This window comes from Coniosporium apollinis (assembly GCF_000281105.1).
Source record: "Coniosporium apollinis CBS 100218 chromosome Unknown supercont1.1, whole genome shotgun sequence".
NCBI lineage: Eukaryota > Fungi > Ascomycota > Dothideomycetes > Coniosporium > Coniosporium apollinis.
Genome location: NW_006913263.1, coordinates 193746 through 212560, shown reverse-complemented (window position 1 = coordinate 212560; position 18815 = coordinate 193746). Strand labels below are relative to the sequence as shown.

General features: G+C 54.0%; 9 protein-coding genes across 9 annotated transcripts; 5 read left to right on the top strand and 4 right to left on the bottom strand.

Moving 5' to 3' along the window:
* Nucleotides 1-1920: 1920 nt before the first annotated feature.
* Nucleotides 1921-2577, bottom strand: W97_00077 (uncharacterized protein; the record flags this gene model as incomplete). The annotated part of the gene is made up of 2 exons (XM_007777994.1): nt 1921-2299; nt 2372-2577. 2 exons carry the CDS (start codon nt 2575-2577, stop codon nt 1921-1923), a joined length of 585 nt encoding a protein of 194 aa, XP_007776184.1.
* An 881-nt stretch (nt 2578-3458) lies between these two features.
* On the top strand, nt 3459-4560 carry W97_00076 (catalase; the record flags this gene model as incomplete). Its single annotated transcript, XM_007777993.1, has 2 exons — nt 3459-3555; nt 3644-4560. The coding sequence occupies 2 exons, from the start codon at nt 3459-3461 to the stop codon at nt 4558-4560; spliced, it is 1014 nt and encodes a 337-aa protein (XP_007776183.1).
* A 508-nt stretch (nt 4561-5068) lies between these two features.
* On the bottom strand, nt 5069-7102 carry W97_00075 (uncharacterized protein; the record flags this gene model as incomplete). Its single annotated transcript, XM_007777992.1, has 6 exons — nt 5069-5515; nt 5594-5723; nt 5786-6104; nt 6153-6258; nt 6316-6705; nt 6761-7102. 6 exons carry the CDS (start codon nt 7100-7102, stop codon nt 5069-5071), a joined length of 1734 nt encoding a protein of 577 aa, XP_007776182.1.
* A 1242-nt stretch (nt 7103-8344) lies between these two features.
* Nucleotides 8345-9502, top strand: W97_00074 (glycerate kinase; the record flags this gene model as incomplete). The annotated part of the gene is made up of 1 exon (XM_007777991.1): nt 8345-9502. The coding sequence occupies one exon, from the start codon at nt 8345-8347 to the stop codon at nt 9500-9502; it is 1158 nt and encodes a 385-aa protein (XP_007776181.1).
* An 820-nt stretch (nt 9503-10322) lies between these two features.
* Nucleotides 10323-11393, top strand: W97_00073 (uncharacterized protein; the record flags this gene model as incomplete). The annotated part of the gene is made up of 3 exons (XM_007777990.1): nt 10323-10413; nt 10470-11084; nt 11137-11393. The coding sequence occupies 3 exons, from the start codon at nt 10323-10325 to the stop codon at nt 11391-11393; spliced, it is 963 nt and encodes a 320-aa protein (XP_007776180.1).
* Nucleotides 11394-12085: 692 nt separating this feature from the next.
* W97_00072 (uncharacterized protein) lies at nt 12086-12742 on the top strand (the record flags this gene model as incomplete). The annotated part of the gene is made up of 1 exon (XM_007777989.1): nt 12086-12742. The coding sequence occupies one exon, from the start codon at nt 12086-12088 to the stop codon at nt 12740-12742; it is 657 nt and encodes a 218-aa protein (XP_007776179.1).
* A 123-nt stretch (nt 12743-12865) lies between these two features.
* W97_00071 (uncharacterized protein) lies at nt 12866-13666 on the top strand (the record flags this gene model as incomplete). Its single annotated transcript, XM_007777988.1, has 1 exon — nt 12866-13666. The coding sequence occupies one exon, from the start codon at nt 12866-12868 to the stop codon at nt 13664-13666; it is 801 nt and encodes a 266-aa protein (XP_007776178.1).
* Nucleotides 13667-14461: 795 nt separating this feature from the next.
* On the bottom strand, nt 14462-14751 carry W97_00070 (conidiation-specific protein 10; the record flags this gene model as incomplete). The annotated part of the gene is made up of 2 exons (XM_007777987.1): nt 14462-14563; nt 14629-14751. The coding sequence occupies 2 exons, from the start codon at nt 14749-14751 to the stop codon at nt 14462-14464; spliced, it is 225 nt and encodes a 74-aa protein (XP_007776177.1).
* Nucleotides 14752-15772: 1021 nt separating this feature from the next.
* On the bottom strand, nt 15773-18397 carry W97_00069 (uncharacterized protein; the record flags this gene model as incomplete). The annotated part of the gene is made up of 3 exons (XM_007777986.1): nt 15773-18054; nt 18110-18243; nt 18297-18397. 3 exons carry the CDS (start codon nt 18395-18397, stop codon nt 15773-15775), a joined length of 2517 nt encoding a protein of 838 aa, XP_007776176.1.
* Between the last annotated feature and the right edge of the window lie 418 nt (nt 18398-18815).

The following is an 18815-nucleotide window of genomic DNA, read 5'->3' as shown; positions in this document are numbered from 1 at the left end:
ATGCCATACGCCGCTATCACAGCTGACGCCGTCTTAGACGTAAATACTGAAGATCTGTTTTGGGATGAAATGAACCGGCGCGAGAAATGGGATCGCGACTTTGAGAAACGGACGCTCTTCTTGAGTACAAGGTCCCATCTCTACGATGGTGATGAGTACGAGACTGCGGCGCTGGAGGAGAAACGGCAGGAAGACGCTGCAAGAGTTGAATGGGATACGAGAAATACGGCGTCGCTGTAGATCAATTACCACACAATTAGCAAAGCATTTTACTACATGATGACTCGCATGATGGATGCCTGCTTAAACTCGATCCTCAGACTGCCTGCCAAACCAGCCCGGCACGGTCAAGCCCGTGGACCAAATTCCGTTGATATATTGCCGCTGACAAAGACCACCTGTACTGCGGCGTAGCTGTTTTCGCGTGTTAGAAATACCGGTACCACGAGCTGACCTGCATAACACTAAACTTACGCGGCTGTCGCGGCAATGATCTCCACATTCTTAGCATTGCTCAACGTAGCGAGTGTAGCTGAACAAAGCGCCGAGAAGGCGACGATGCACCCCAGCCTCGTCTTTTGCGAAGAGATGAAGTACAACACAACAATGGATAAGATAGGTAAGATTGACGACAATATCACGGCTAGGAATCTCACCGTGTTTCTGATCTTACCATCGGAGTAGAGCGACATCTGGCCGTTGCCATTGGAGACGGAGCTCTGGGAGCAATGATCGAAATTAGGCTCGAGTAGATAGACAACAACCTCAGCATCTCATAAACTGAGAGGCAATAGTACGCGAGCTTCATCACACTCACCCTGTATCCAAACAACCAGTAGAAGTGCCTCTCAAAGAACCTCGACATCAACTCCTTTTCCTCGTACGACAAAGCCACCATATCAGTCCGATGTCTCTCTGCGACGAACTCTGCATCGGTTTGAGACATCTCGTGGCGGTTTGCCTCAAGATATTCCACTAAATTTGCCATCGGTCTTGTAGCGGGTTTCTTCAAGCCGAGCAACCATGCTTGAGACGCAAGTGCTTGGTCTGCAGCGGGTCGAAGTATCAGCCCTAAACATGACTATGCATTGTCTGTCTAGCATCAACCAGCACCAGCCTTAGAGAAGCGGCCTTACTGTACTCCTCAAGCTTCTTACGAATCTTCAACATCAACTCCAGATGCTCGCCACCAGCCTTTTCGAGATGGTACCACGACCGAGGAACGGACCAAACCTTAAGTCCCATTTTTCTGTCATTTGCGGCAGCCTCCATCTCCTGCAATCGAGCTTCTAGGGCCATCAGTTCGCTTTGCAGGTAAAGCAGGTTGCGTGAATTTAGGACGCCTAATCGTCTATACAGCGCAAGGTCGCGGTCACAGCTCATACAAGTGGCTACTGCACCGTAACCTGACGGAGCCGGGTCTGCTGCTGAAGTCATCTCCGAGGTAATGCAATCTTTGCAAGACTAGTTAGGCATCGACAAATGATCGCAGGTCGAGTTAGTGTTGATGTCGAGCAGTGCGGCTGACGAGCCACGAGCGGCAGCCCGTATTACGTCACCAAGACAGCTTAAGACTTTAGATATCGTACTTCAAAGGTATTCATGAGAGCATAGTAGAACTAACTCCTGAAGCTCCGATTTACTAACACACTATATGTAGATCGCCATTCTGATTCGGCGGCTTCAAGATACTAAGAAGTTAAGTTATACGCAGCGCATAGTATGGCGATAGACTTCACAATACGATTCGTGCCTTATACCTAAGTTCGAGTACTACTACTTTACTCTAGCGTTCGCGCCAAAACACCTGCAATTTCACGTTCAGTTTCGAACAACACATGACTATAACATCACAGTTCAACAAGAATGCTATTACTAGTTGCCATAGTAGGCCAATCACCACACTCTATCCTCTCCCTACTACAAACGAACTGCGCTGTTGTCCCAGCCCCAATACCACCTCGTGTCCACCCAGCACGCTACCAGGAGATCCGTACTCTTCTCGTCTATATCCGCATCCAGCTTCAACACATACGGCCACAAATCATACCGGTCCCCCGAGTGGAATGTCTCCTTTGCAACAACTCTACCCGCCTCGTCTTCCCACTCCAAACCCTTCTGCCCCACCTTGTCTAGCATATCAATGTTCTTGTTCTCAGTGACATGGTACATCCGCCACCGTTTGAATATGCAGTCGATGCGGGTCTCGCTCTCTAAGCCCACGACGCGGACGACGCTATTAGAGGAGTCTTTGTGGATCGTGTAGAGAGCTCTGTCTTCCTCGAAGCGGAGCGGTGTGCTGTGGTCGGTGGCTAAGCGCCGGGTCTCGGAGGGAGCGAGGCGTCGGATACGGAGCTCTCGCGTGTCTTACTCTAGCGTCGTCGAGAGCTGGTATCGCACTTCGCTGGACGTCAGTAGGGCTCTGATGAAGGTGTCGTCGATGTTGAAGACCTCCTTGGCCCCTTTAAACGAAAGGACGTCGGAGTATATATTCGTTGATACGGAGGAGTAGGATTCTGGATCTGGACTTAGAGTGCGCTTCTGACGAGGCTGGGAGGGCTCTTCGACGTCGGGCATCGAGCGACGACGGCTTGACGGCTCTGCTATGTCAGGTGTGGATAGCCGGCAAACAGGTGCTTCTGATTCCTCGAGTAGAAACGGGCGTCCGCTTTGGGTGGGTGCGCTGGTAGAAGGCAAGGTGAGGTCAGGGGCTGCGGCCCACTGGCTGTCGACATCCATTCCGCAGTGAGCATGTTGGATGAAAGTCCTATACTGGCACGATTAATGTATAGAATTCAGGCGATTAGGAGGTGGAGGCTATGTCCTAGGATGCGTGTCAGCTCGGAGGGGAAATCTGCCTGTAAGGCTTCATCATTCGTAAAGCCGCCAGCGAATGGCCGTCTAGGAATGTTAGCATGACAGCACGACAGAGAGCTGCAAAGAGACCGAGTTCAATCTCTGTATTGTAGCTTGATGGCTTCTAGCTGACCATACCCTGATGGCTCGACAACGACGGCACACCTTAGCGGATCACGTGCAGAGCACGTACGTTGTAACCGTGGCGCGTCTTCAACACCACGAGTTGGCAACCGCGGCTTGGGTGTAGCTTATTACAGCGGCACGAGATACGAAACTCTTGGGCTTTTGCACGCAATCTCGTATTCAAGCTCCCCGGATGCATCAGAATCGATTTCAACTGCGCGATCGAGATTGCTCAACCTCTGTCAGCATGTCAGCCGTGCATGCAACTAATCAGAAGTCTCCGCATGCAAGCCGCAGAGGATAAGTGCTATCTGAATGGAGGGGTATGTAGCGTTATCAGAAGGGAGGGGAGCGTGAGGCGAGGGGAAGAGAAGGACCTTTTATAAAGAGTCGCTATGCGAGTGCTTTCCTAGGTTCGATAACGTATTCCCAAGAGTTCATACGCGTCACATCAGCGACAGCGAGACACCTGAACAATGCCGCTCCCTAGCGATGAAGAGTTGCTCAAGACGAGCTCGGATCTTGTGGCTCAGATGCAGGCAATCTTCGGCCTTCACCCCGGCTTTCGCCCCGGTATGCCTGATTTCTATTCCGCTCTACTCTCATCTTCGCACAGCCCTGCTGCTGCCGCCCAACTAACAGGCCGCCTCCTGCCCAACAGCTCACGCCCGCGGTGCCCTCTTGACAGGCTCCTTTACGCCTTCCCAGCAGGCCGCAGCCCTCTCCTCAGCGCCTCACTTCTCCGCCGCCAGTACGCCCATCCTCGCCCGTTTCTCCTCTTCTACCGGCATTCCGCAGATTCCCGATACTGATCCGAATGCCAATCCGCGCGGTCTCGCCATTCGCTTCAACCTGCCCTCCACGCCTGACGGTCACCGTGTGCATACGGACATAATCGCACACACGACCCCTTCCTTCCCCACGCGCACCGGCGCCGAGTTCCTTGAATTTCTCCGCGCTGCGGCGGTTAGTCCTCCCGGGGCTGAGAGCCCGACGGCGGTAGAGAAGTTCCTAGGTGCGCACCCGGACGCACTTGCCTTTGTGCAGACACCGAAGCCCTCCCCTGTTTCGTTTGCCAGCGCGGCGTATTTTGGGGTCAATGCGCTGAGGTTCGTCGGCGGAGAGGGGGGCAAAGAGATTTTCTTCCGGTACCGCATCGTGCCTGCTGAGGGCGAGATCGCGACGCTGGGAGCGGAGGAAGTTAAGGAGAAGGCGGACGGTTATCTCTTCGATGAGCTGCCTGCGCATCTTCGGGACAGTGGTCCTATCAAGTTCAAGCTTCTAGCGCAGATTGCGCGCCCGGAAGAGGGTGATGTGGTCGATGATGCTACTAAAACCTGGCCGGACAGTAGGGAGTCAGTGGAGCTAGGCGAGCTCACGCTGGACAAACTGGTTGGGGAGGACGAGGGGAAAGAGATGCAGAAGAATGTCATTTTCGATCCCATTCCGAGGGTTCAGGGCATCGAGCCATCGGAAGATCCGCTGTTGGAGATGAGGGCTGCTGTATATCTAATCAGTGGCCGGCAGAGGCGGGCGGCTGGGGCTCCGAAGGAAGTGGTGGAGGGGTTGGGGCATTAGTCGCAAGATATCTGCGGCCTTGTCCTGTGTAATGGGTTGACGTAGACACGAGACCGTGGATTATCTGGTGAGTCTCGACACCAAATTGCCTTGAGACTGGAATTGAGCGGAATATTAAATGAAAAGGGATGACTAATACCGACGAACTCGTGCAAAATCCAGCAAGGCGTAATGAGATAATGAACGTTGTTCTCTACCATTTGCTAAGCAACTCAGAAAATTCGTGGTTCCGCATGTCGGCACGTCTTCCGGATACGCTCGCCATATTTAAAGCAATCTCAAAGCTTTTGAACATGTTTTGATTGTCAGTTTAAAAGACGCGGACACAAGACCAAGCAAAAGCAAGCCGCGCCAGTAGCCGCCCTCCTTCCTCAGACATCTGTCAGACCCGCCAGCTCCACACGTAAAAAACTTAACGGCTTGTGTGCAATTTCATGGTCTACTCCGAAAAGATGACCAAAGATTTAACCAAATAAGTTGTCCAAGAACCCAAGATAACTAAATCCAACTACCCAGCGCAATATGTACTCCTAGAGCGCAGCCATTGCCCATACTTCCAGAGCAAGACAGGCGCGACTATCCCAAGACCAAGAGACACGAAGGCGAGCAAGCTATTGCCCCACCCAAGGCCAAGGCTCTCGTACAACTTCGGCGCAAATAACGGAAAGCTAAAACCCGCCATGGTGCGCACAAAGGCGGCCGCGCCTGTAGCAGATGCAGCATACCGTGTGTACGCATCGACCATATAGGCCTGCGCACACTGAAAACTGATAATCAAGCCTATGCAAAAGATGACGGCGCCGATGTTGGGAACGATCCAATGCGTAGCGAAATGTGCGGACCAGCCGTAGATAAGGAACCCGATTGGGACGAGGAGTCCACCGGGAAGCATCAAAGGCACCCGAAACTCGGGGCGGCCCGGCTCGTTACGCTGCTTTTTCAAAGCGCAATATATCTGCGAAGTGAGGTCAGTTTTCTGATGCGTGCGATTATAGCGTTTCGCCCGAAGGGGAGCAAGAGAAAGAGGTCTTACCCTGTCCATCAATGGACCGCAGATTTGAAGACCGATTACGAATCCGATCCCAAGAGAGATATAATTCAAACTGGCAGTGGCAACGTTCTGCTTGTATACCGATTCCCAAATCATGGGGAACGATGCGAGACTTCATCACACAAGACACGATCAGCTACGCACAAGAAGCAGCCGAGAAGTCAGGATACTTACACGAGGTACATGATTCCATATTGATATGCTCTGTATATGGCAAGAGCCTGAATAACAGGCTGCGTGCCGAGCATGATGAAGGGTCGTACGAGATTCTTCCTAAGGATCTGTCCGAACGAGTGATCCGGGCTCTGCCACTTTGTATGCAGCGCATCGTTGCCGGTCTCTTGCCGCAGTTTCTTCGCCTTGACGGCGAGAATCTTCGGCGCATAGGTCTCTTGTAGAAAAAGGAAAGCCAGAAGCTGCACGACGGCATCGGCAATCGACACGGACCAGAAGATCCATCGCCAGGTAGTGTACTGAGCTATGTATCCGCCGGCTACGCAGACGTCAGCGAGAGACTTTGCATTAGAGGCATAGAGCTCACCGATAGGCCCCACAGCAGGACCGAGGAAGGGAGCGAGGCTGTAGATGGCCACAGCTTTGCCGCGTTCCTCCGCACGCCAGCAATCACTCAGAACGCCTCCACCAAGCTAGTAATCAGTCAGCCCACGCCCAACTGGATGTGTAGGGAAGGGCACAAGTCATACAGCTTGTGGAGCGCTCCCTCCGAGACCGCTAAGGAACCTGAAGGCGAGCATCTCCTCCTTAGTTCTAGCAAACCCGCAGGCCGTGTTGAACACCAGGTAGAACATATTTGCCGACTGCAGGACGACTACCCGGCCAAAAATCTCAGAGAGAGGGCCTAGAACAAACGGTCCAACTGCATAGGCAAGAAGGAAGATCGACATGAGAAACATCTGCTCGACGGAAGAGGATACATTGAACTGGCGAGCCAGCTCCGGCAGCGCCGGGGCCACCATGGTCGATGAGACGGGCGATATAAAAGTGAAGCAGGAAACGAGTACCGTGGCTACCCATTTCCTAGAGTAGCTCCAGTTCAAGGGATTGGCTGGATCATGAGGCCCAGACCATGTAACCTTCCATGGGTTAACTCAGAGGCACTCGATGCTTACAGGGTCAAGCGTCACTTACCAGGTTGGGATCCTCCACAGACTTTGCGCTCAGCGATCGGACCAATACCGAAGGCCTCCCTGCATCGTCCCCAAGGCTGGTGTCCCTGCTCTCGGTTGCAAGGCTTTCACCGTCATGAAAACCAGCGTCACCCCGTTCGATGTCGATGGCGGTGGTGCTGGAAGATTGGGAACGATCGTAGAAGAGATCATAACAGTAATGACCGTATGGGCCTTTGGCCAGCCACGGGTACTCTGAGATGGAAAGTTCATAATCAGAATCGGATTGGAAACTGAGAGACGCCCTTGGAAACTCTGCCATGTTTCCCGTAGGCTCATAACTTCTTTCGTAATTGTTCTGCATCTTGGGCTGATAAACGAGAGACACAGGATGAAACGAGTGTAAATAGCTCAGACTACTGCAAGGATACAATCAGGAAAGTGAAAAGAATGAGCTTTATGGACGAACAGACGTCTCAACGCAGAGTGCCCATCACGATGAACACCAGGGACAAGAGCTCTGCCACCTCTAGCGTATCGCGGGGCCCGATCACAGCTACCCGGAGATGGGATCATATTCCTTATTTGAACCTGAAACATTGCCTAGAAGAGGGCAGGGAAGTAAAAAGCTAGTCTGCCAATGCCGGCTGTGTACTGCAGAAATGTACATGCTTTGACATGCACTTCGACACGCTGTCCAAAATGACACGCGACAGTACATCAATCGACGAGGCTGAGCCTGTCCAAAATAGCCAATATATCGCGTGACAGCATGCCTCAAGAGGAGGCCGAGAGAATCCAAGCAAGAGGCCGAGAGAGTGTGAGACGGGAAGAAGCATCGCAAAAAGCTTGGGATGGGGATGTTCGAACGGCCTAGGCTTTAGGGCGATCTTGGAAAGTGCAGATCACTCTCGGCGCGCGCCGGCCGCGTGTGCGCCATGCTCGCTTGGCGCGACGATCTTCTACTTCGCCCACTCCGTTCTGTCCGGTAAGACTGTGGTGTTGACAAAGCATGTTACCAAGCGTGTGCGAGTCGTGAAAGACTACTCCACCAGCGTACGGAGTCAACACCTTGCCCTGCCATTCTCGACGTTACAAAGAAGAGCCGATAAGCGCTAAGACTGTTCGGCCTATCAGCTTCATGACCCGCTTGGAAGGTAGCCCAACGAGCTGAAGGGGTTTCAGATTCCATTTTGAGATATGCTTCACAGCTGCGTGCTGGCAATGCCGAGCCAAGTCTCCGATTTTAGCATTTTCTATAGCATTCGTCATTTCGTCAAGTGTACACTCAATGCTGCAGTAAGATGAACGGTGCGGTGTACAATGTTGCCGAACTCACTGGGCGGTTCTTTTTCCAGCATCCAGTAGACCAAAACAATCGTCAATCCGATATCTTGACGCTCTGCACTGCCCAGGATAGTCTGGGCAGCTTCAAGCGAGTTTCCGTATAAAACCAGGGGGAAGATGCGTTCAAACTACCCTATCATCAATCGTTTCAGCAGCCCGATCGTCCTTCGCTGACTCTACTACAAACACCCATACCACAGATCGGAGTCTGCTGCTACCTTCATCTTCTCATCTACTCCAGAAGAACAACTACCCAACTATGCAGATCCTCATCTCACCTTCAGGTTTCAAAGAGAGTCTCGAGCCTTACCTCGCCGCAGATTGCATCGAGACTGGTATCCTGCGCGTCTGCCCAGATGCAATCATCCGAAAAGCTCCCCTTGTCGACGGAGGGGAAGGCTTCGCGCGTGCTCTCGTAGAAGCCACCGGCGGAGTGCTGAGGCACTTGACAGTCACCGGACCGACCAGGCTTCCTGTCGAATCGCACTACGGGATCTTTTACAACGGCGGTCGAAAGACGGCCGTTGTCGAGATGGCGGCTGCCGCGGGCTTAGGTCTTGTACCACGAGACACGAGAAATCCATGTATCACCACAACATACGGTGTTGGCGAGCTCATGGTCGCTGCTCTGGACGAAGGCGCCCGACAAATCCTGGTTGGATGCGGCGACTCTGGTACAAGCGACGGCGGAGCTGGAATGCTCCAAGCGTTAGGAGCGCGCCTTCTTGACTACCATGGGAACGAACTTGAACCGGCCGGTGGAGGACATGCGTTACTGGAGCTCGCAGACATTGACCTCTCGGGCTTACACCGTCGTCTCAGGGAGGTGGAAATCGAGGTGCCTTGCAACTGGAAGAACGTATTGTGCGGGCCAAACGGAGTGGCCCGAGTGTACGGACCCCAGAAAGGAGCAAGCCCAGAGCAGGTCGAGCTGCTCGCTGCTGCCCTAGACACATATGCTTCGGTCGTGGGGCGCGAGCTGGGATACGACGTATCGCGAGCGCCTGGAAGCGGCGCCTCAGGAGGGCTCGGCACGGCTCTCATCTTGCTAGGCGCAAAGTTGCGACCACGGTATGAAGCCATCACGGAGTACTTCAGCTTCGACGGTCTTTTCGAAGGATGTCAGCTCGTCTTTACAGCTGAGGGCGCAATCGACTTTCAGACACCGCACGGGAAGATTCCAGCCGAGATTGCGATGCGAGCCAAGAAGCATGGCCTTCCCGTCATTGCACTGGTTGGTACAGTAGGGCTCAACGCTGGCGATAACTACCGAATCGGGATCGACGCATTCTCCAGCATTCTACAGTGTCCCACGACGCTTGAAACAGCGACAAGGGACGCTGAACGGCTGCTGATTGACGGCGCGGAGAGTGCCATGCGGATGGTCATGGTGGGGAGGTCACTCAAAGGTGTCTAGCGATTCGTGTCGTTCAGTTTGATTTCAACGTAAGCTTTTTCTCAGAACTGTGCGATGTTGTTATACCGGACATCTGTTGGTGTTTGTTGTTGCTGTTCTCCAGAAACCATTGAGCGTACTAGTAGTTCCAAGAGAAATAGATAACTCTTTTTAATAAGCGACTCAGACATCTGAACGATAAACAGCCTGTCCTTGATCGTATCCTAGCGGCTGCAGGCGTACCAGGAATATCGCATCAGGGCCGAAGTCCTCAACTAGGGGATTCGATAATGGTTGATCACATGCCGGGCTAGGTGGGCTGCTCCTGCGAGATCTCCTCAATATCTGAAAACCATATCAAGCACGCATCTCCCCTATTCGACGGGGTAGAGGCAGTGCTGTCAATGTATACACGTGAGGTAACTCAGTTATCGATTTTGGAGGCGGCCCTCTGGCCAAAGCGGCGGTCCAAAACTCCGCCGCTTTTCGTCCGTCCGGACGAGATCCCTGCACGGCGGCGCGCTCAGCGACGACATCGGTTTAACCCAGCGCGCAAACGCTCTCGGTAATAAAAGCATACGAATCAGCAGATCGCTCAAACGATGATAAAGATCGAGCATTGCGCAATCTACACCGAGTTTATCAGTTCATTTGATGGACTTCACCGTTGCTTCGGCCGCCAATTCCCCCGTCTACATATCTGATATATCTTGAGCCCACCTTCTACCTTCTATGTTCATCTAAGTCTACAGTCAAAATTGGATCACTTCCTTTTTGCTATCTCCCATCTGGGCCGTACTTCATAGTCTTATCCCACTTAGGCCTGTGAATCTGTTTCATTATGGGTTTCCTTTTGCCTGCGACTGGAAAGCCCTTTGACCCTGAAACTGATATCCCAGACCTTGCCGGCAAGGTCATTCTAGTTACTGGAGGTGTGTAACAAATTCAAACTGAATCACGACACGCATCTGCTGAGTTATATTTGCAGCAAACACGGGCATAGGCAAAGCTACTGTTGTAGCTCTCGCCGTGCACCAACCCGAACGCATCTACCTCGCAGCCCGGGATGCCGAAAAAGCTGCCGGCGCCATCAAGGATGTCGAAGCTGCGGTACCCGGCGCATGCATCTCGTTTCTTGAGCTTGACCTTGCCTCTCTGGCATCTGTGCGCAGCGCTGCGAGGCGCGTGATTTCCGAGGTTAAACGTCTAGACATATTGGTCTGCAATGCTGGTATCATGGCCGCCCCGCCGGGTTTGACTGTGGATGGCTACGAGCTGCAGTTTCAGACCAACCATCTCGGTCATGCTCTGCTGATCAAGCTTCTCCTGCCCACGCTTCTCCATACTGCTGAAGCTCCTGACAGCGACGTGCGCGTGATCTGCCAAAGCTCGCTGGGATTCCAGATTGCCCCGATGGGCGGCATACGATTTGACAGCCTCAAGACGACACAGGAAGACCTCAGCGTACTTCCAGATTCTTTCGGCACGTATTACCGCTACGGTCAATCCAAGCTCGCCAACATTCTTACGGCTGCCGAGCTGGCAAAGCGCTATCCTCAAATCACTGCCGTCTCTGTGCATCCTGGCATTGTTGATACGCAGTGTTAGTACTCCGGATGAACTACTGGAGTTTGCCAATCACTAACATAAACCAGTGCTACCCAACTACTTACGAAACAAGTGGATAAGGTTGGTTATGACGCGATCTACATCGTTGAAGACGCCCATGGAGGGCGCGTACAATCAGCTTTGGACTGCGACCGCGCCGAAGGACCATCTTGTAAACGGCGAGTTCTACGAAGCTGTTGGAGTACTAGGTGTGGACTCGTGTTATTCGAAGAGTGAGAAGTTAGCGGCGCAGTTGTGGGATTGGACTATGAAGGAACTTGAGGCTTATGAGACGGATATGTGATGGTGATACCACTCGAGGGATACAGTCTTGACAATTAGAGTTCATTGCGGATGTCGGTCAGCCGATAGTAGTTCGTTCAATCTTGGATCTATTAAGAATCGTGATCCATGATGCTTTCTGGACCGCTGCATCTGGTTGATAGACTTTACTAGGCATGCCATTAGAGTGGAAGATCAAGCGAAAGATTTGGCGCAAACGTTGAACAGTACACGATAGTAAAAGGTAGTCAATATAAGGAGTGGATTTGAGAAGCAGACTGTGAGAGGAGGAAGAACCACAGGACGATGTCACCGAAAGCGGAGATGTCGAACAGGCCAAACTGGTATCGAATTCAAACCCCCCCCCCCCCCCCCCCCCAGTTGGGCACGTATATCGAGGTCACTTCTGCTACAATCTGTGCTTCTTGAACGCACACAGGAACACTGGAGTAGCCCTATGCTGTTCGTGCTGTCATGCGCCGCGTGGGCTGAGCCCACCTTGTCGGTCTGCGGCTCGGCCCGGACCGCGTGGTTCGTCCAGGCCGTAATAGAGTTTAGGGAAGTAAGCGCATGCCTTAATCCACATTTGCTCATCAAGTTCAACCTCATGTTGCGGCCGCAGGCTTTGATATCTCTCGGCCAGGGGCTTCGTTGCACCCAAGCTCTCACTTAACTCCACACCGTCCAGATCCCTGATATCCCATCAAGCAGTCCATGAATTTGTCTTCTCTGCCGCGGCGATATCAGCTCGCCGCCGGTCTCGTCTTCCTCCTCCTCCTCCTCCTCCTCTACACGCTTTCACGACTCCAACTCTCGTCATTCCAAACTTTGCACTTTCCAGCTGGCGGGCAAGCTGTGCATCATGAGGCTGCGGCCGGCGCGAGCACTCATGAGACCGTTTTCCATCCCCTGGCTGCGCCGAAGCTGAGCAGCTCAATGACAGCACCCTCCCCGGCCCCTGAAATAACTGCCGCCACACCCGCTTCAGTTGCTGCACCTTCAGCTTCTGGAACAGCTTCCGCCATACCCGCTGGTCATGCCGCACCAGTTGAACCCCAGTGGTGCTACGAGCGGTTCCAGTTGGACTACCTCTACAGCCTTGCGGGTTCCTCGACCAAGTACTGCGCCGACAGTTCCAAGTCCAATCTTACTTGCTTCCACAGCCAGACTGCGAAGGATGGGCGCACCGACTCGTTCTGCGTTGGCGGCCCTTCATCTTTCGACCCCAGACTCAAAAAGTTCAAGCTGGACTGCCAGCTGCGCGGGTGGGCCGCTGAAGGTCCTCCCCATCACGTGCCCACCTTCGAAAAATTTGCGCAGTATCGATACCAGACGGGGCCGAAATATATCTTTGACAACTACATTACGTGAAGTGAAGGGTTGGACGTTGCGAAGGGCGTCAGCAGCGTTCCGAGGAAATTTGTAATTCTGGTGAAGAGGGAGGATGTTGTAAACGATCTCTTCCACACCCTTATGCAAATCTCTTCCCTGACGATGACTCTGGATGTCTTGTGCATGACTGATCTCCCTGCTGGCTCCGCCTTCACGCTGGACGACGTACCCAACTCGCAGATTGTGATTCTCGACGATCATGAAGAGGGACCATATTGGGATCTTTGGACGGTCTATGCCGGTAAATTTATCAAGCGGCTGGGTGCGCTATCCGCAGACGAGATGGCTAGCAGCAGCGTGGTAATACCGCTAGCTGGCGGCAGCAATCCCCTCTGGCAGGCCGACTGGGAGCCAGTTGCCTGTACTTCCTCCCCGCTACTCTCTACGCTCACCTCTCGTGTATTGACCTTCTACAATATCTCCACCTCGCCACTGCCGGACGACCGTCCTCTGACCCTCACGTTCATCGACAGGAAGGAGACACGCCGTCTCCTGAACCGGACTGCTCTACTTTCCTCGCTGGAAGCCAAACACCCAGAGCTCAACATTAGTGTAGTAGACTTCGCCAACACCACATTCGCCGAGCAACTTCAAATAGCCCGGGAAACCGACATCCTACTCGGCGTGCACGGATCGGGTCTGACCCACTCCCTTTTCCTCCCTACCGGCTCCGCCGTTGTGGAAATCCTGCCTTACAGCGTCACCCGCCAACGCTTCCACAACCTCGCCAAAATGATGGGACACCGACACTTCGCTGCGCATGCTGACGGGCAACTCCGAGAAGGCGGCACTGGAGACTGGCAGAAAGACGATGTCTCCATCTCACCAGATCGGTTCTTAAGTCTCATTGACGAAGCAGTGAAGAGTATGGAGGACAGAGGCACCCTCAAAGACGTCACATGACTTGACTCAGCCGTCGCGACGGGTTTAACCTGAAGTTAGCCTCTACTTGCTGCGTTGGTCCTCGTTTTCTAGTTGTTACCAAGGAAGAGGCGGTCCAAGGCTTGCTTTTCGTGCGCTGGCGGGCTCGAAGAATCTGCGTCACGTCTGGATCGTCGACTTAGATTGCGCGAGAGGCTTCCCTCGGCAAGGGGACCGAGACGAGAAATCAGAAGGAGGAGCTGCCTTAATCGCGGTGGAATGAGGAAGAGCGCACTATTATTACGGTAACATCTCGACCGTCTGGCATCTGAGTCGGCAACATGAGTCCTGGTGTTCTAGTGGGCCGCCTAGATGGGGTGGAGACATGTGAGTGCACGAACTTTCAGGCGTAGAATCCAGCTTCAGACCAAGGGCAACGATTGAAACACCTTGTACGGCCCTTGAGACGGGTTATAGGCATAACAGTACGGCGAGATGCTGAGTGACATGCCGAAACCAGAACGCTTCACGATTTAAGGAGGCTCTCTGCTCATCGAGTGCACCGTCTGACGTGGACGCGAAGGTGGTCGTGGGATGGAGCAGCAGCACGGCAATCACGGCCACTATAGTCAAGCAGATTTCGTGCATTGATTGACGATCCACCTTAATCAGCATATATCATATACACCTAAGACGGTCTATCCACCACTGGTACAATTTATTCGTCAAATGTCTCATTACGTTCATGCGTGCACACCTGTCCCCAGTATTCTCCATCCACTCCGATCTGTACATCTCACTACTCTGGTGGTGACAGACGGTTCAGCAGAGATTCATCTAAGACGCCTGACCCCCCTTCCGACCAGCCTCCTTAGCCTTCTCGCTGCCCTTCTCGAAGCTGCCCGACGAGGCCTTGCCGCCCATCGAGGCGATCTCCTTCTGTGAGCTCGTCAGTACACCAAACTATGAGAGCCGATGCGAGCAGCCGCCGGAGGGTAACAAACCTGCTTGTCCGGATCCATGGATGCGAAACCACCTTTGCTTGCCTGGCCGCCCTTGGATGCGATCTCTTGGACCTCCTCCTTGGGGCGGTTGGCGAAGTTGCCCGGGTTGGTGTTGTCTGTCATTTTGAGGGATTTGGATGGGAATGAATCGGTAATTCTATTGTAGTGGATTGGATTGTGCTTGTTTGTTGCTGTAGGCTGTGATGCTAATGCAAATACACCCTCTCGAGGTTCGATGAAGCAATACTTAAGCTTCTCCAGCTCTCCCGCTTCCATCGGCTACGTCAAGAGTTCCTCCGAGTTGTCAAGCTACATCAAGCCCCACCATCCTTGCTACGAGAGTTCCGTGACGTCCCGATGATGCTGTGGATTGCGGTTTCAAGCAGCCCGCATCTCAGCCTCGCAAGAATCGCATGCTGATCTCCCAGATCCCTCCCAGATTCGCGCTGCTTGGACTGATGTGAAACCTGCAAGTGAGCAATCACAGCTCCAGGCGTGCCACGAGAGCGTGAAGAGGATTGCGGGATGACATCTACGATGTTGCACAACGTGGGACATCTTGATCTCGGCGGGGCGGATCTGCAACGGCGCAGGGCGGATCGACAGGGCGGGAGCGAGCGCCATTGACGTTCCTTGGCGAGGTGGTTCTCTGTTGATAAGGCGACAGCCTTGGGACATGATTAGATTACGATTTAAGGCGAACATGATGCTTTTAGGGAGAGGCTCTTGCTTGCCATCTCGAGTCGGTATAATTGATGGGATGGGGGACTGGACATAGGTTGAGTTACCGATAGGCCGTCATACGGAGTCTGCAATGCTTCATCACAATACAACTCCGTGAAGCGCGAGGTGCACATACGGTACTTGTCCGCTATGGATCATCTTTTTTCAAGTGTTTCTCGAGCCAGCAATACCCATGACAGCTCGCCAGGGACTACAAGTCCCTTCAGCAAGGACATGTGGTATCTATCTCAACCACGCGCAATAGCCTTGACCCTTTCACAGGCCTCTCAGCATACAGAGCGCATTCACCGTGCGTCATCAGCGCCGCGTCACGCTCAACGCGGACCTAGACCCATGCTGTTCACAGCAGCACGCTCATGTTCAACACGCGCCTAAGACCGGAGGCTTGATGAACAGCCCCTCACATCCCAAACCCGCCTTGCGGCCTTCCACCGCCCCTCAATCGATACTCCTCCAGCAACGCCTGTTCCATACTACCTAAGCCACCATAAGCGTCCTTGCCGCCCATCCCATGCCCCTGCTGCATCAAAAACGCCTCTTGATGGCGCTGTCCACCGAATCCCGGCGGCATCGGTCCCTGCATCGCGCTGTTAGCAACGCCGAAAAAACCTGGAGGCCCCTGTGGCGGCATGTGGCCGCCATACATGTGCGGTAGGGCCATTCCGCGCTGCTGCTGCGGCTGGGGGAGCTGTGGCTGCTGCTGCGGCTGCGGCGCGCCGAAGGACGGGTTGCCTTGCGCAAAGGACAGTGCCGGGTTTGCGAAACTGGGAGGTTGACGGTGGCTTTGCGGTGGTGGGCCGAAGCCCGGTGGCGGAGCGAGAGGTCGGTCTTGCTGCTGTCCGCCGATACCGGGCGGTGGCTTCATCATGTATTGGTGGTCGAGGGTAGGCGGGTGTTGAGGGATGCCCATGTTGGTGATCTGGGGACGGGGTTGTTCATTGGTGCTGTGGCGCTGGAGCGTGGCGAGAGAGGGATCATCATAGAAGCTGGGTGGCGGGCGCTTGGGAGCTACGTCGCGCATTTGTGGGGGGAAGGGGTTGGTTTGGCGGCGGGCGAGCATCTCGCGCATGTTATCTTGAGTAGGTTGTTTATACTGCGGTGGCATGTCTTCGGGGTCTGGGGCTCGGCGAGTACTCCTCTCCATGCTCGATAATGCGTCGAGGGGATTGGACCGAGGCTGGAGCGGAATGAAGTTGGGGTTGGGTGGCTGAGAGGCAGGCCCGCGTGTTTGTGACATGAGGTCGAGCAGAAATTGACGGTTGTTATCCAAGCCTAGAGATTGAGGTCCCGGCTGACCGTGTAAGCGCTGAGCGTTGAGAACATCATGTATCGCATCCTTGCGAGGCGTCGGCTCTTCCAGTCGAGCGCCGCCGAAAGCTTCGAATTCGGGACGCGAAGGGTGCGTCCCGTCCAGCCCTTGCTCGGCGAGTGAGAAAGGAAAGAACTGTTTGGGTTTTGGTTCTACTTGAGCCGCTCGAGGGGCAAGAGCTGCGTCAACAAATGCGGCACGCTCCTCACGTGAACGTGGCAAGCTGACGCGACCCAAATCTGGGCCATCCATTCGGTGGTGTTGGCTCAAGCCAGGTGGTACCGATGGTTTTGCTTCATTTCCGAAGAAGTCGAGCTGTTTTGGCGCAGCAGTCATTTGTGATTGTGGAGATTGGGCACCTAAGGTCGTGCCGGAGAGCATCGATAGAATTCGATCGAATCCAGCGCGGTCCTCATCGTTGGATATCGCAGCAGGCGGAGGGCTGCTCGGCGCTGCTGTAGGCGCGGTGTCAGGCGGGGCGGTAGGACTGTCTGCTGCAGTGGGAGTCTCCGCAGGGGCAAAGAAACCCTTGAACCTAGAAGCTTTCGCCTTGGTCTGCTGAGGCTTGGATACTGGCGTAGAATCCGGCGTGGTGGAGTCTGGCTTCTTCATATCACCCCATTTGCCGAACCACTGCTCTTGACCACCCTCTAGCGCCAGAGGGGTGACTGGCTTCGAAGGCTTCGCGGTGGTACTCTCTCTGGGGACCTGCAGCGGCTCTTCAGGCTCTGTCTTCTCCTCGCCTGTTGCATTGCCAGCTTTCATCCGCTCTTTCCACTTCTGAAAATCTTCCTGCGTGTGGACCTTCTTCTTCTCGTCACTCGCTTGTGAGTCCATCCATTCAGGATCCGATTCGACCGGTTGACTACCCCACTGCCGGCCGGCGCCGCGCTCACGGTCGCGCCATCCAGTTCTTGCTGCACCGATCTTGCTACCATCTCCCTCTTTGGCGGCGCTGTCCTCGCGCCCCCACGGCTGCTCAAACCGAGCCTTGGCCATGCCATTGCGACGCACTGCGTCTGCGTTCGCGTCAGTGTCAGCTTCGGGCCTCCACCGCTCTCTGTCTCGATCCCCATTCTTCTGCACTCTGTCGCCCTCCTCCGGAAGACCCAAGCTCTTGCGTGATCGGGCCGTGTTCCAGCTTTCGCCTTCCTGGCGGCCATTGGTAGCTCCACTCCTGTCACGTAATCTATCATTGTCCTTATCCCGTCCAAAGCGACCCATGCCTCCAAGGTTCATGCGATCCTTAGCGCGATCCCTGCCTAGAGAGTCATCATCGTTAGCGCCCTTGTCACTGAGGTCTGCAAAGGTCTTGATGCGGGACGCGGATGTGAATGTGGCCTTCGAAGGACCGAGCAAGACGTCTTCTGAATCTGCGCCCCGGAAGTTAGGCACGAATAATATATAGGGGGATCGCGGATGGCCTACGCGCACTCGTTGTCCTGTGAAGAGGTTTCATACCCAAGAGCGAAGGGCGCTGCTGACCGTTCTCATTGTTGGTGGCCTGTTCATCGCCTCTACTACCCTGAGTCCGCTTCGTCCTTTGGGCCTGTTCCGAGGGTCTTTGACAACCGCGTTAGCCATAGTTGCGGTACATGTGCTTCCCGTAGCTTACTCCATCCATTGCTCTATCGACGGCAGTCCGTCGGGTTTCTGTGCAAGAGGGGAATCCTTGAAACGAAGAAGTTCCTCGCGACTGTAGCGGATAAGTGCCATGCTGATAATAGCGTCTTGATTGAAAGTTCTGTATCAGGCGATAAATGCAAGGTTGTGGGGGATTTTTCGAACGATGGATTTCCGGAAGCTGATTGGCAGGCAGCAGGCACCACACACTGGAGTCTCTACAAGAATATGCGTCTTGGTGGGTTGTATGGATAGCGGAAAGAATGCGATGCGGGAGTGTGAGTGGTGTTTGCAATGGGCGGCGTTGAGGTGGCTGAAGAGGAGCGCAGTGTGTGACGCTTCGCGGCAGGCGCAATATCCGTGTTTTGTTTAAGGAGGAAGTGAATTGGTGTCGCAGGTAGGAAGGAGCATAGAACGTGGGCGGAGGCCAAGCGGCGTGTGACGTGCGGCAGTGTGAAGAGAGCAGCCGAGACGAGAATGTCGATCTTCTTGTGTGGAAGTCTGCTTTCTA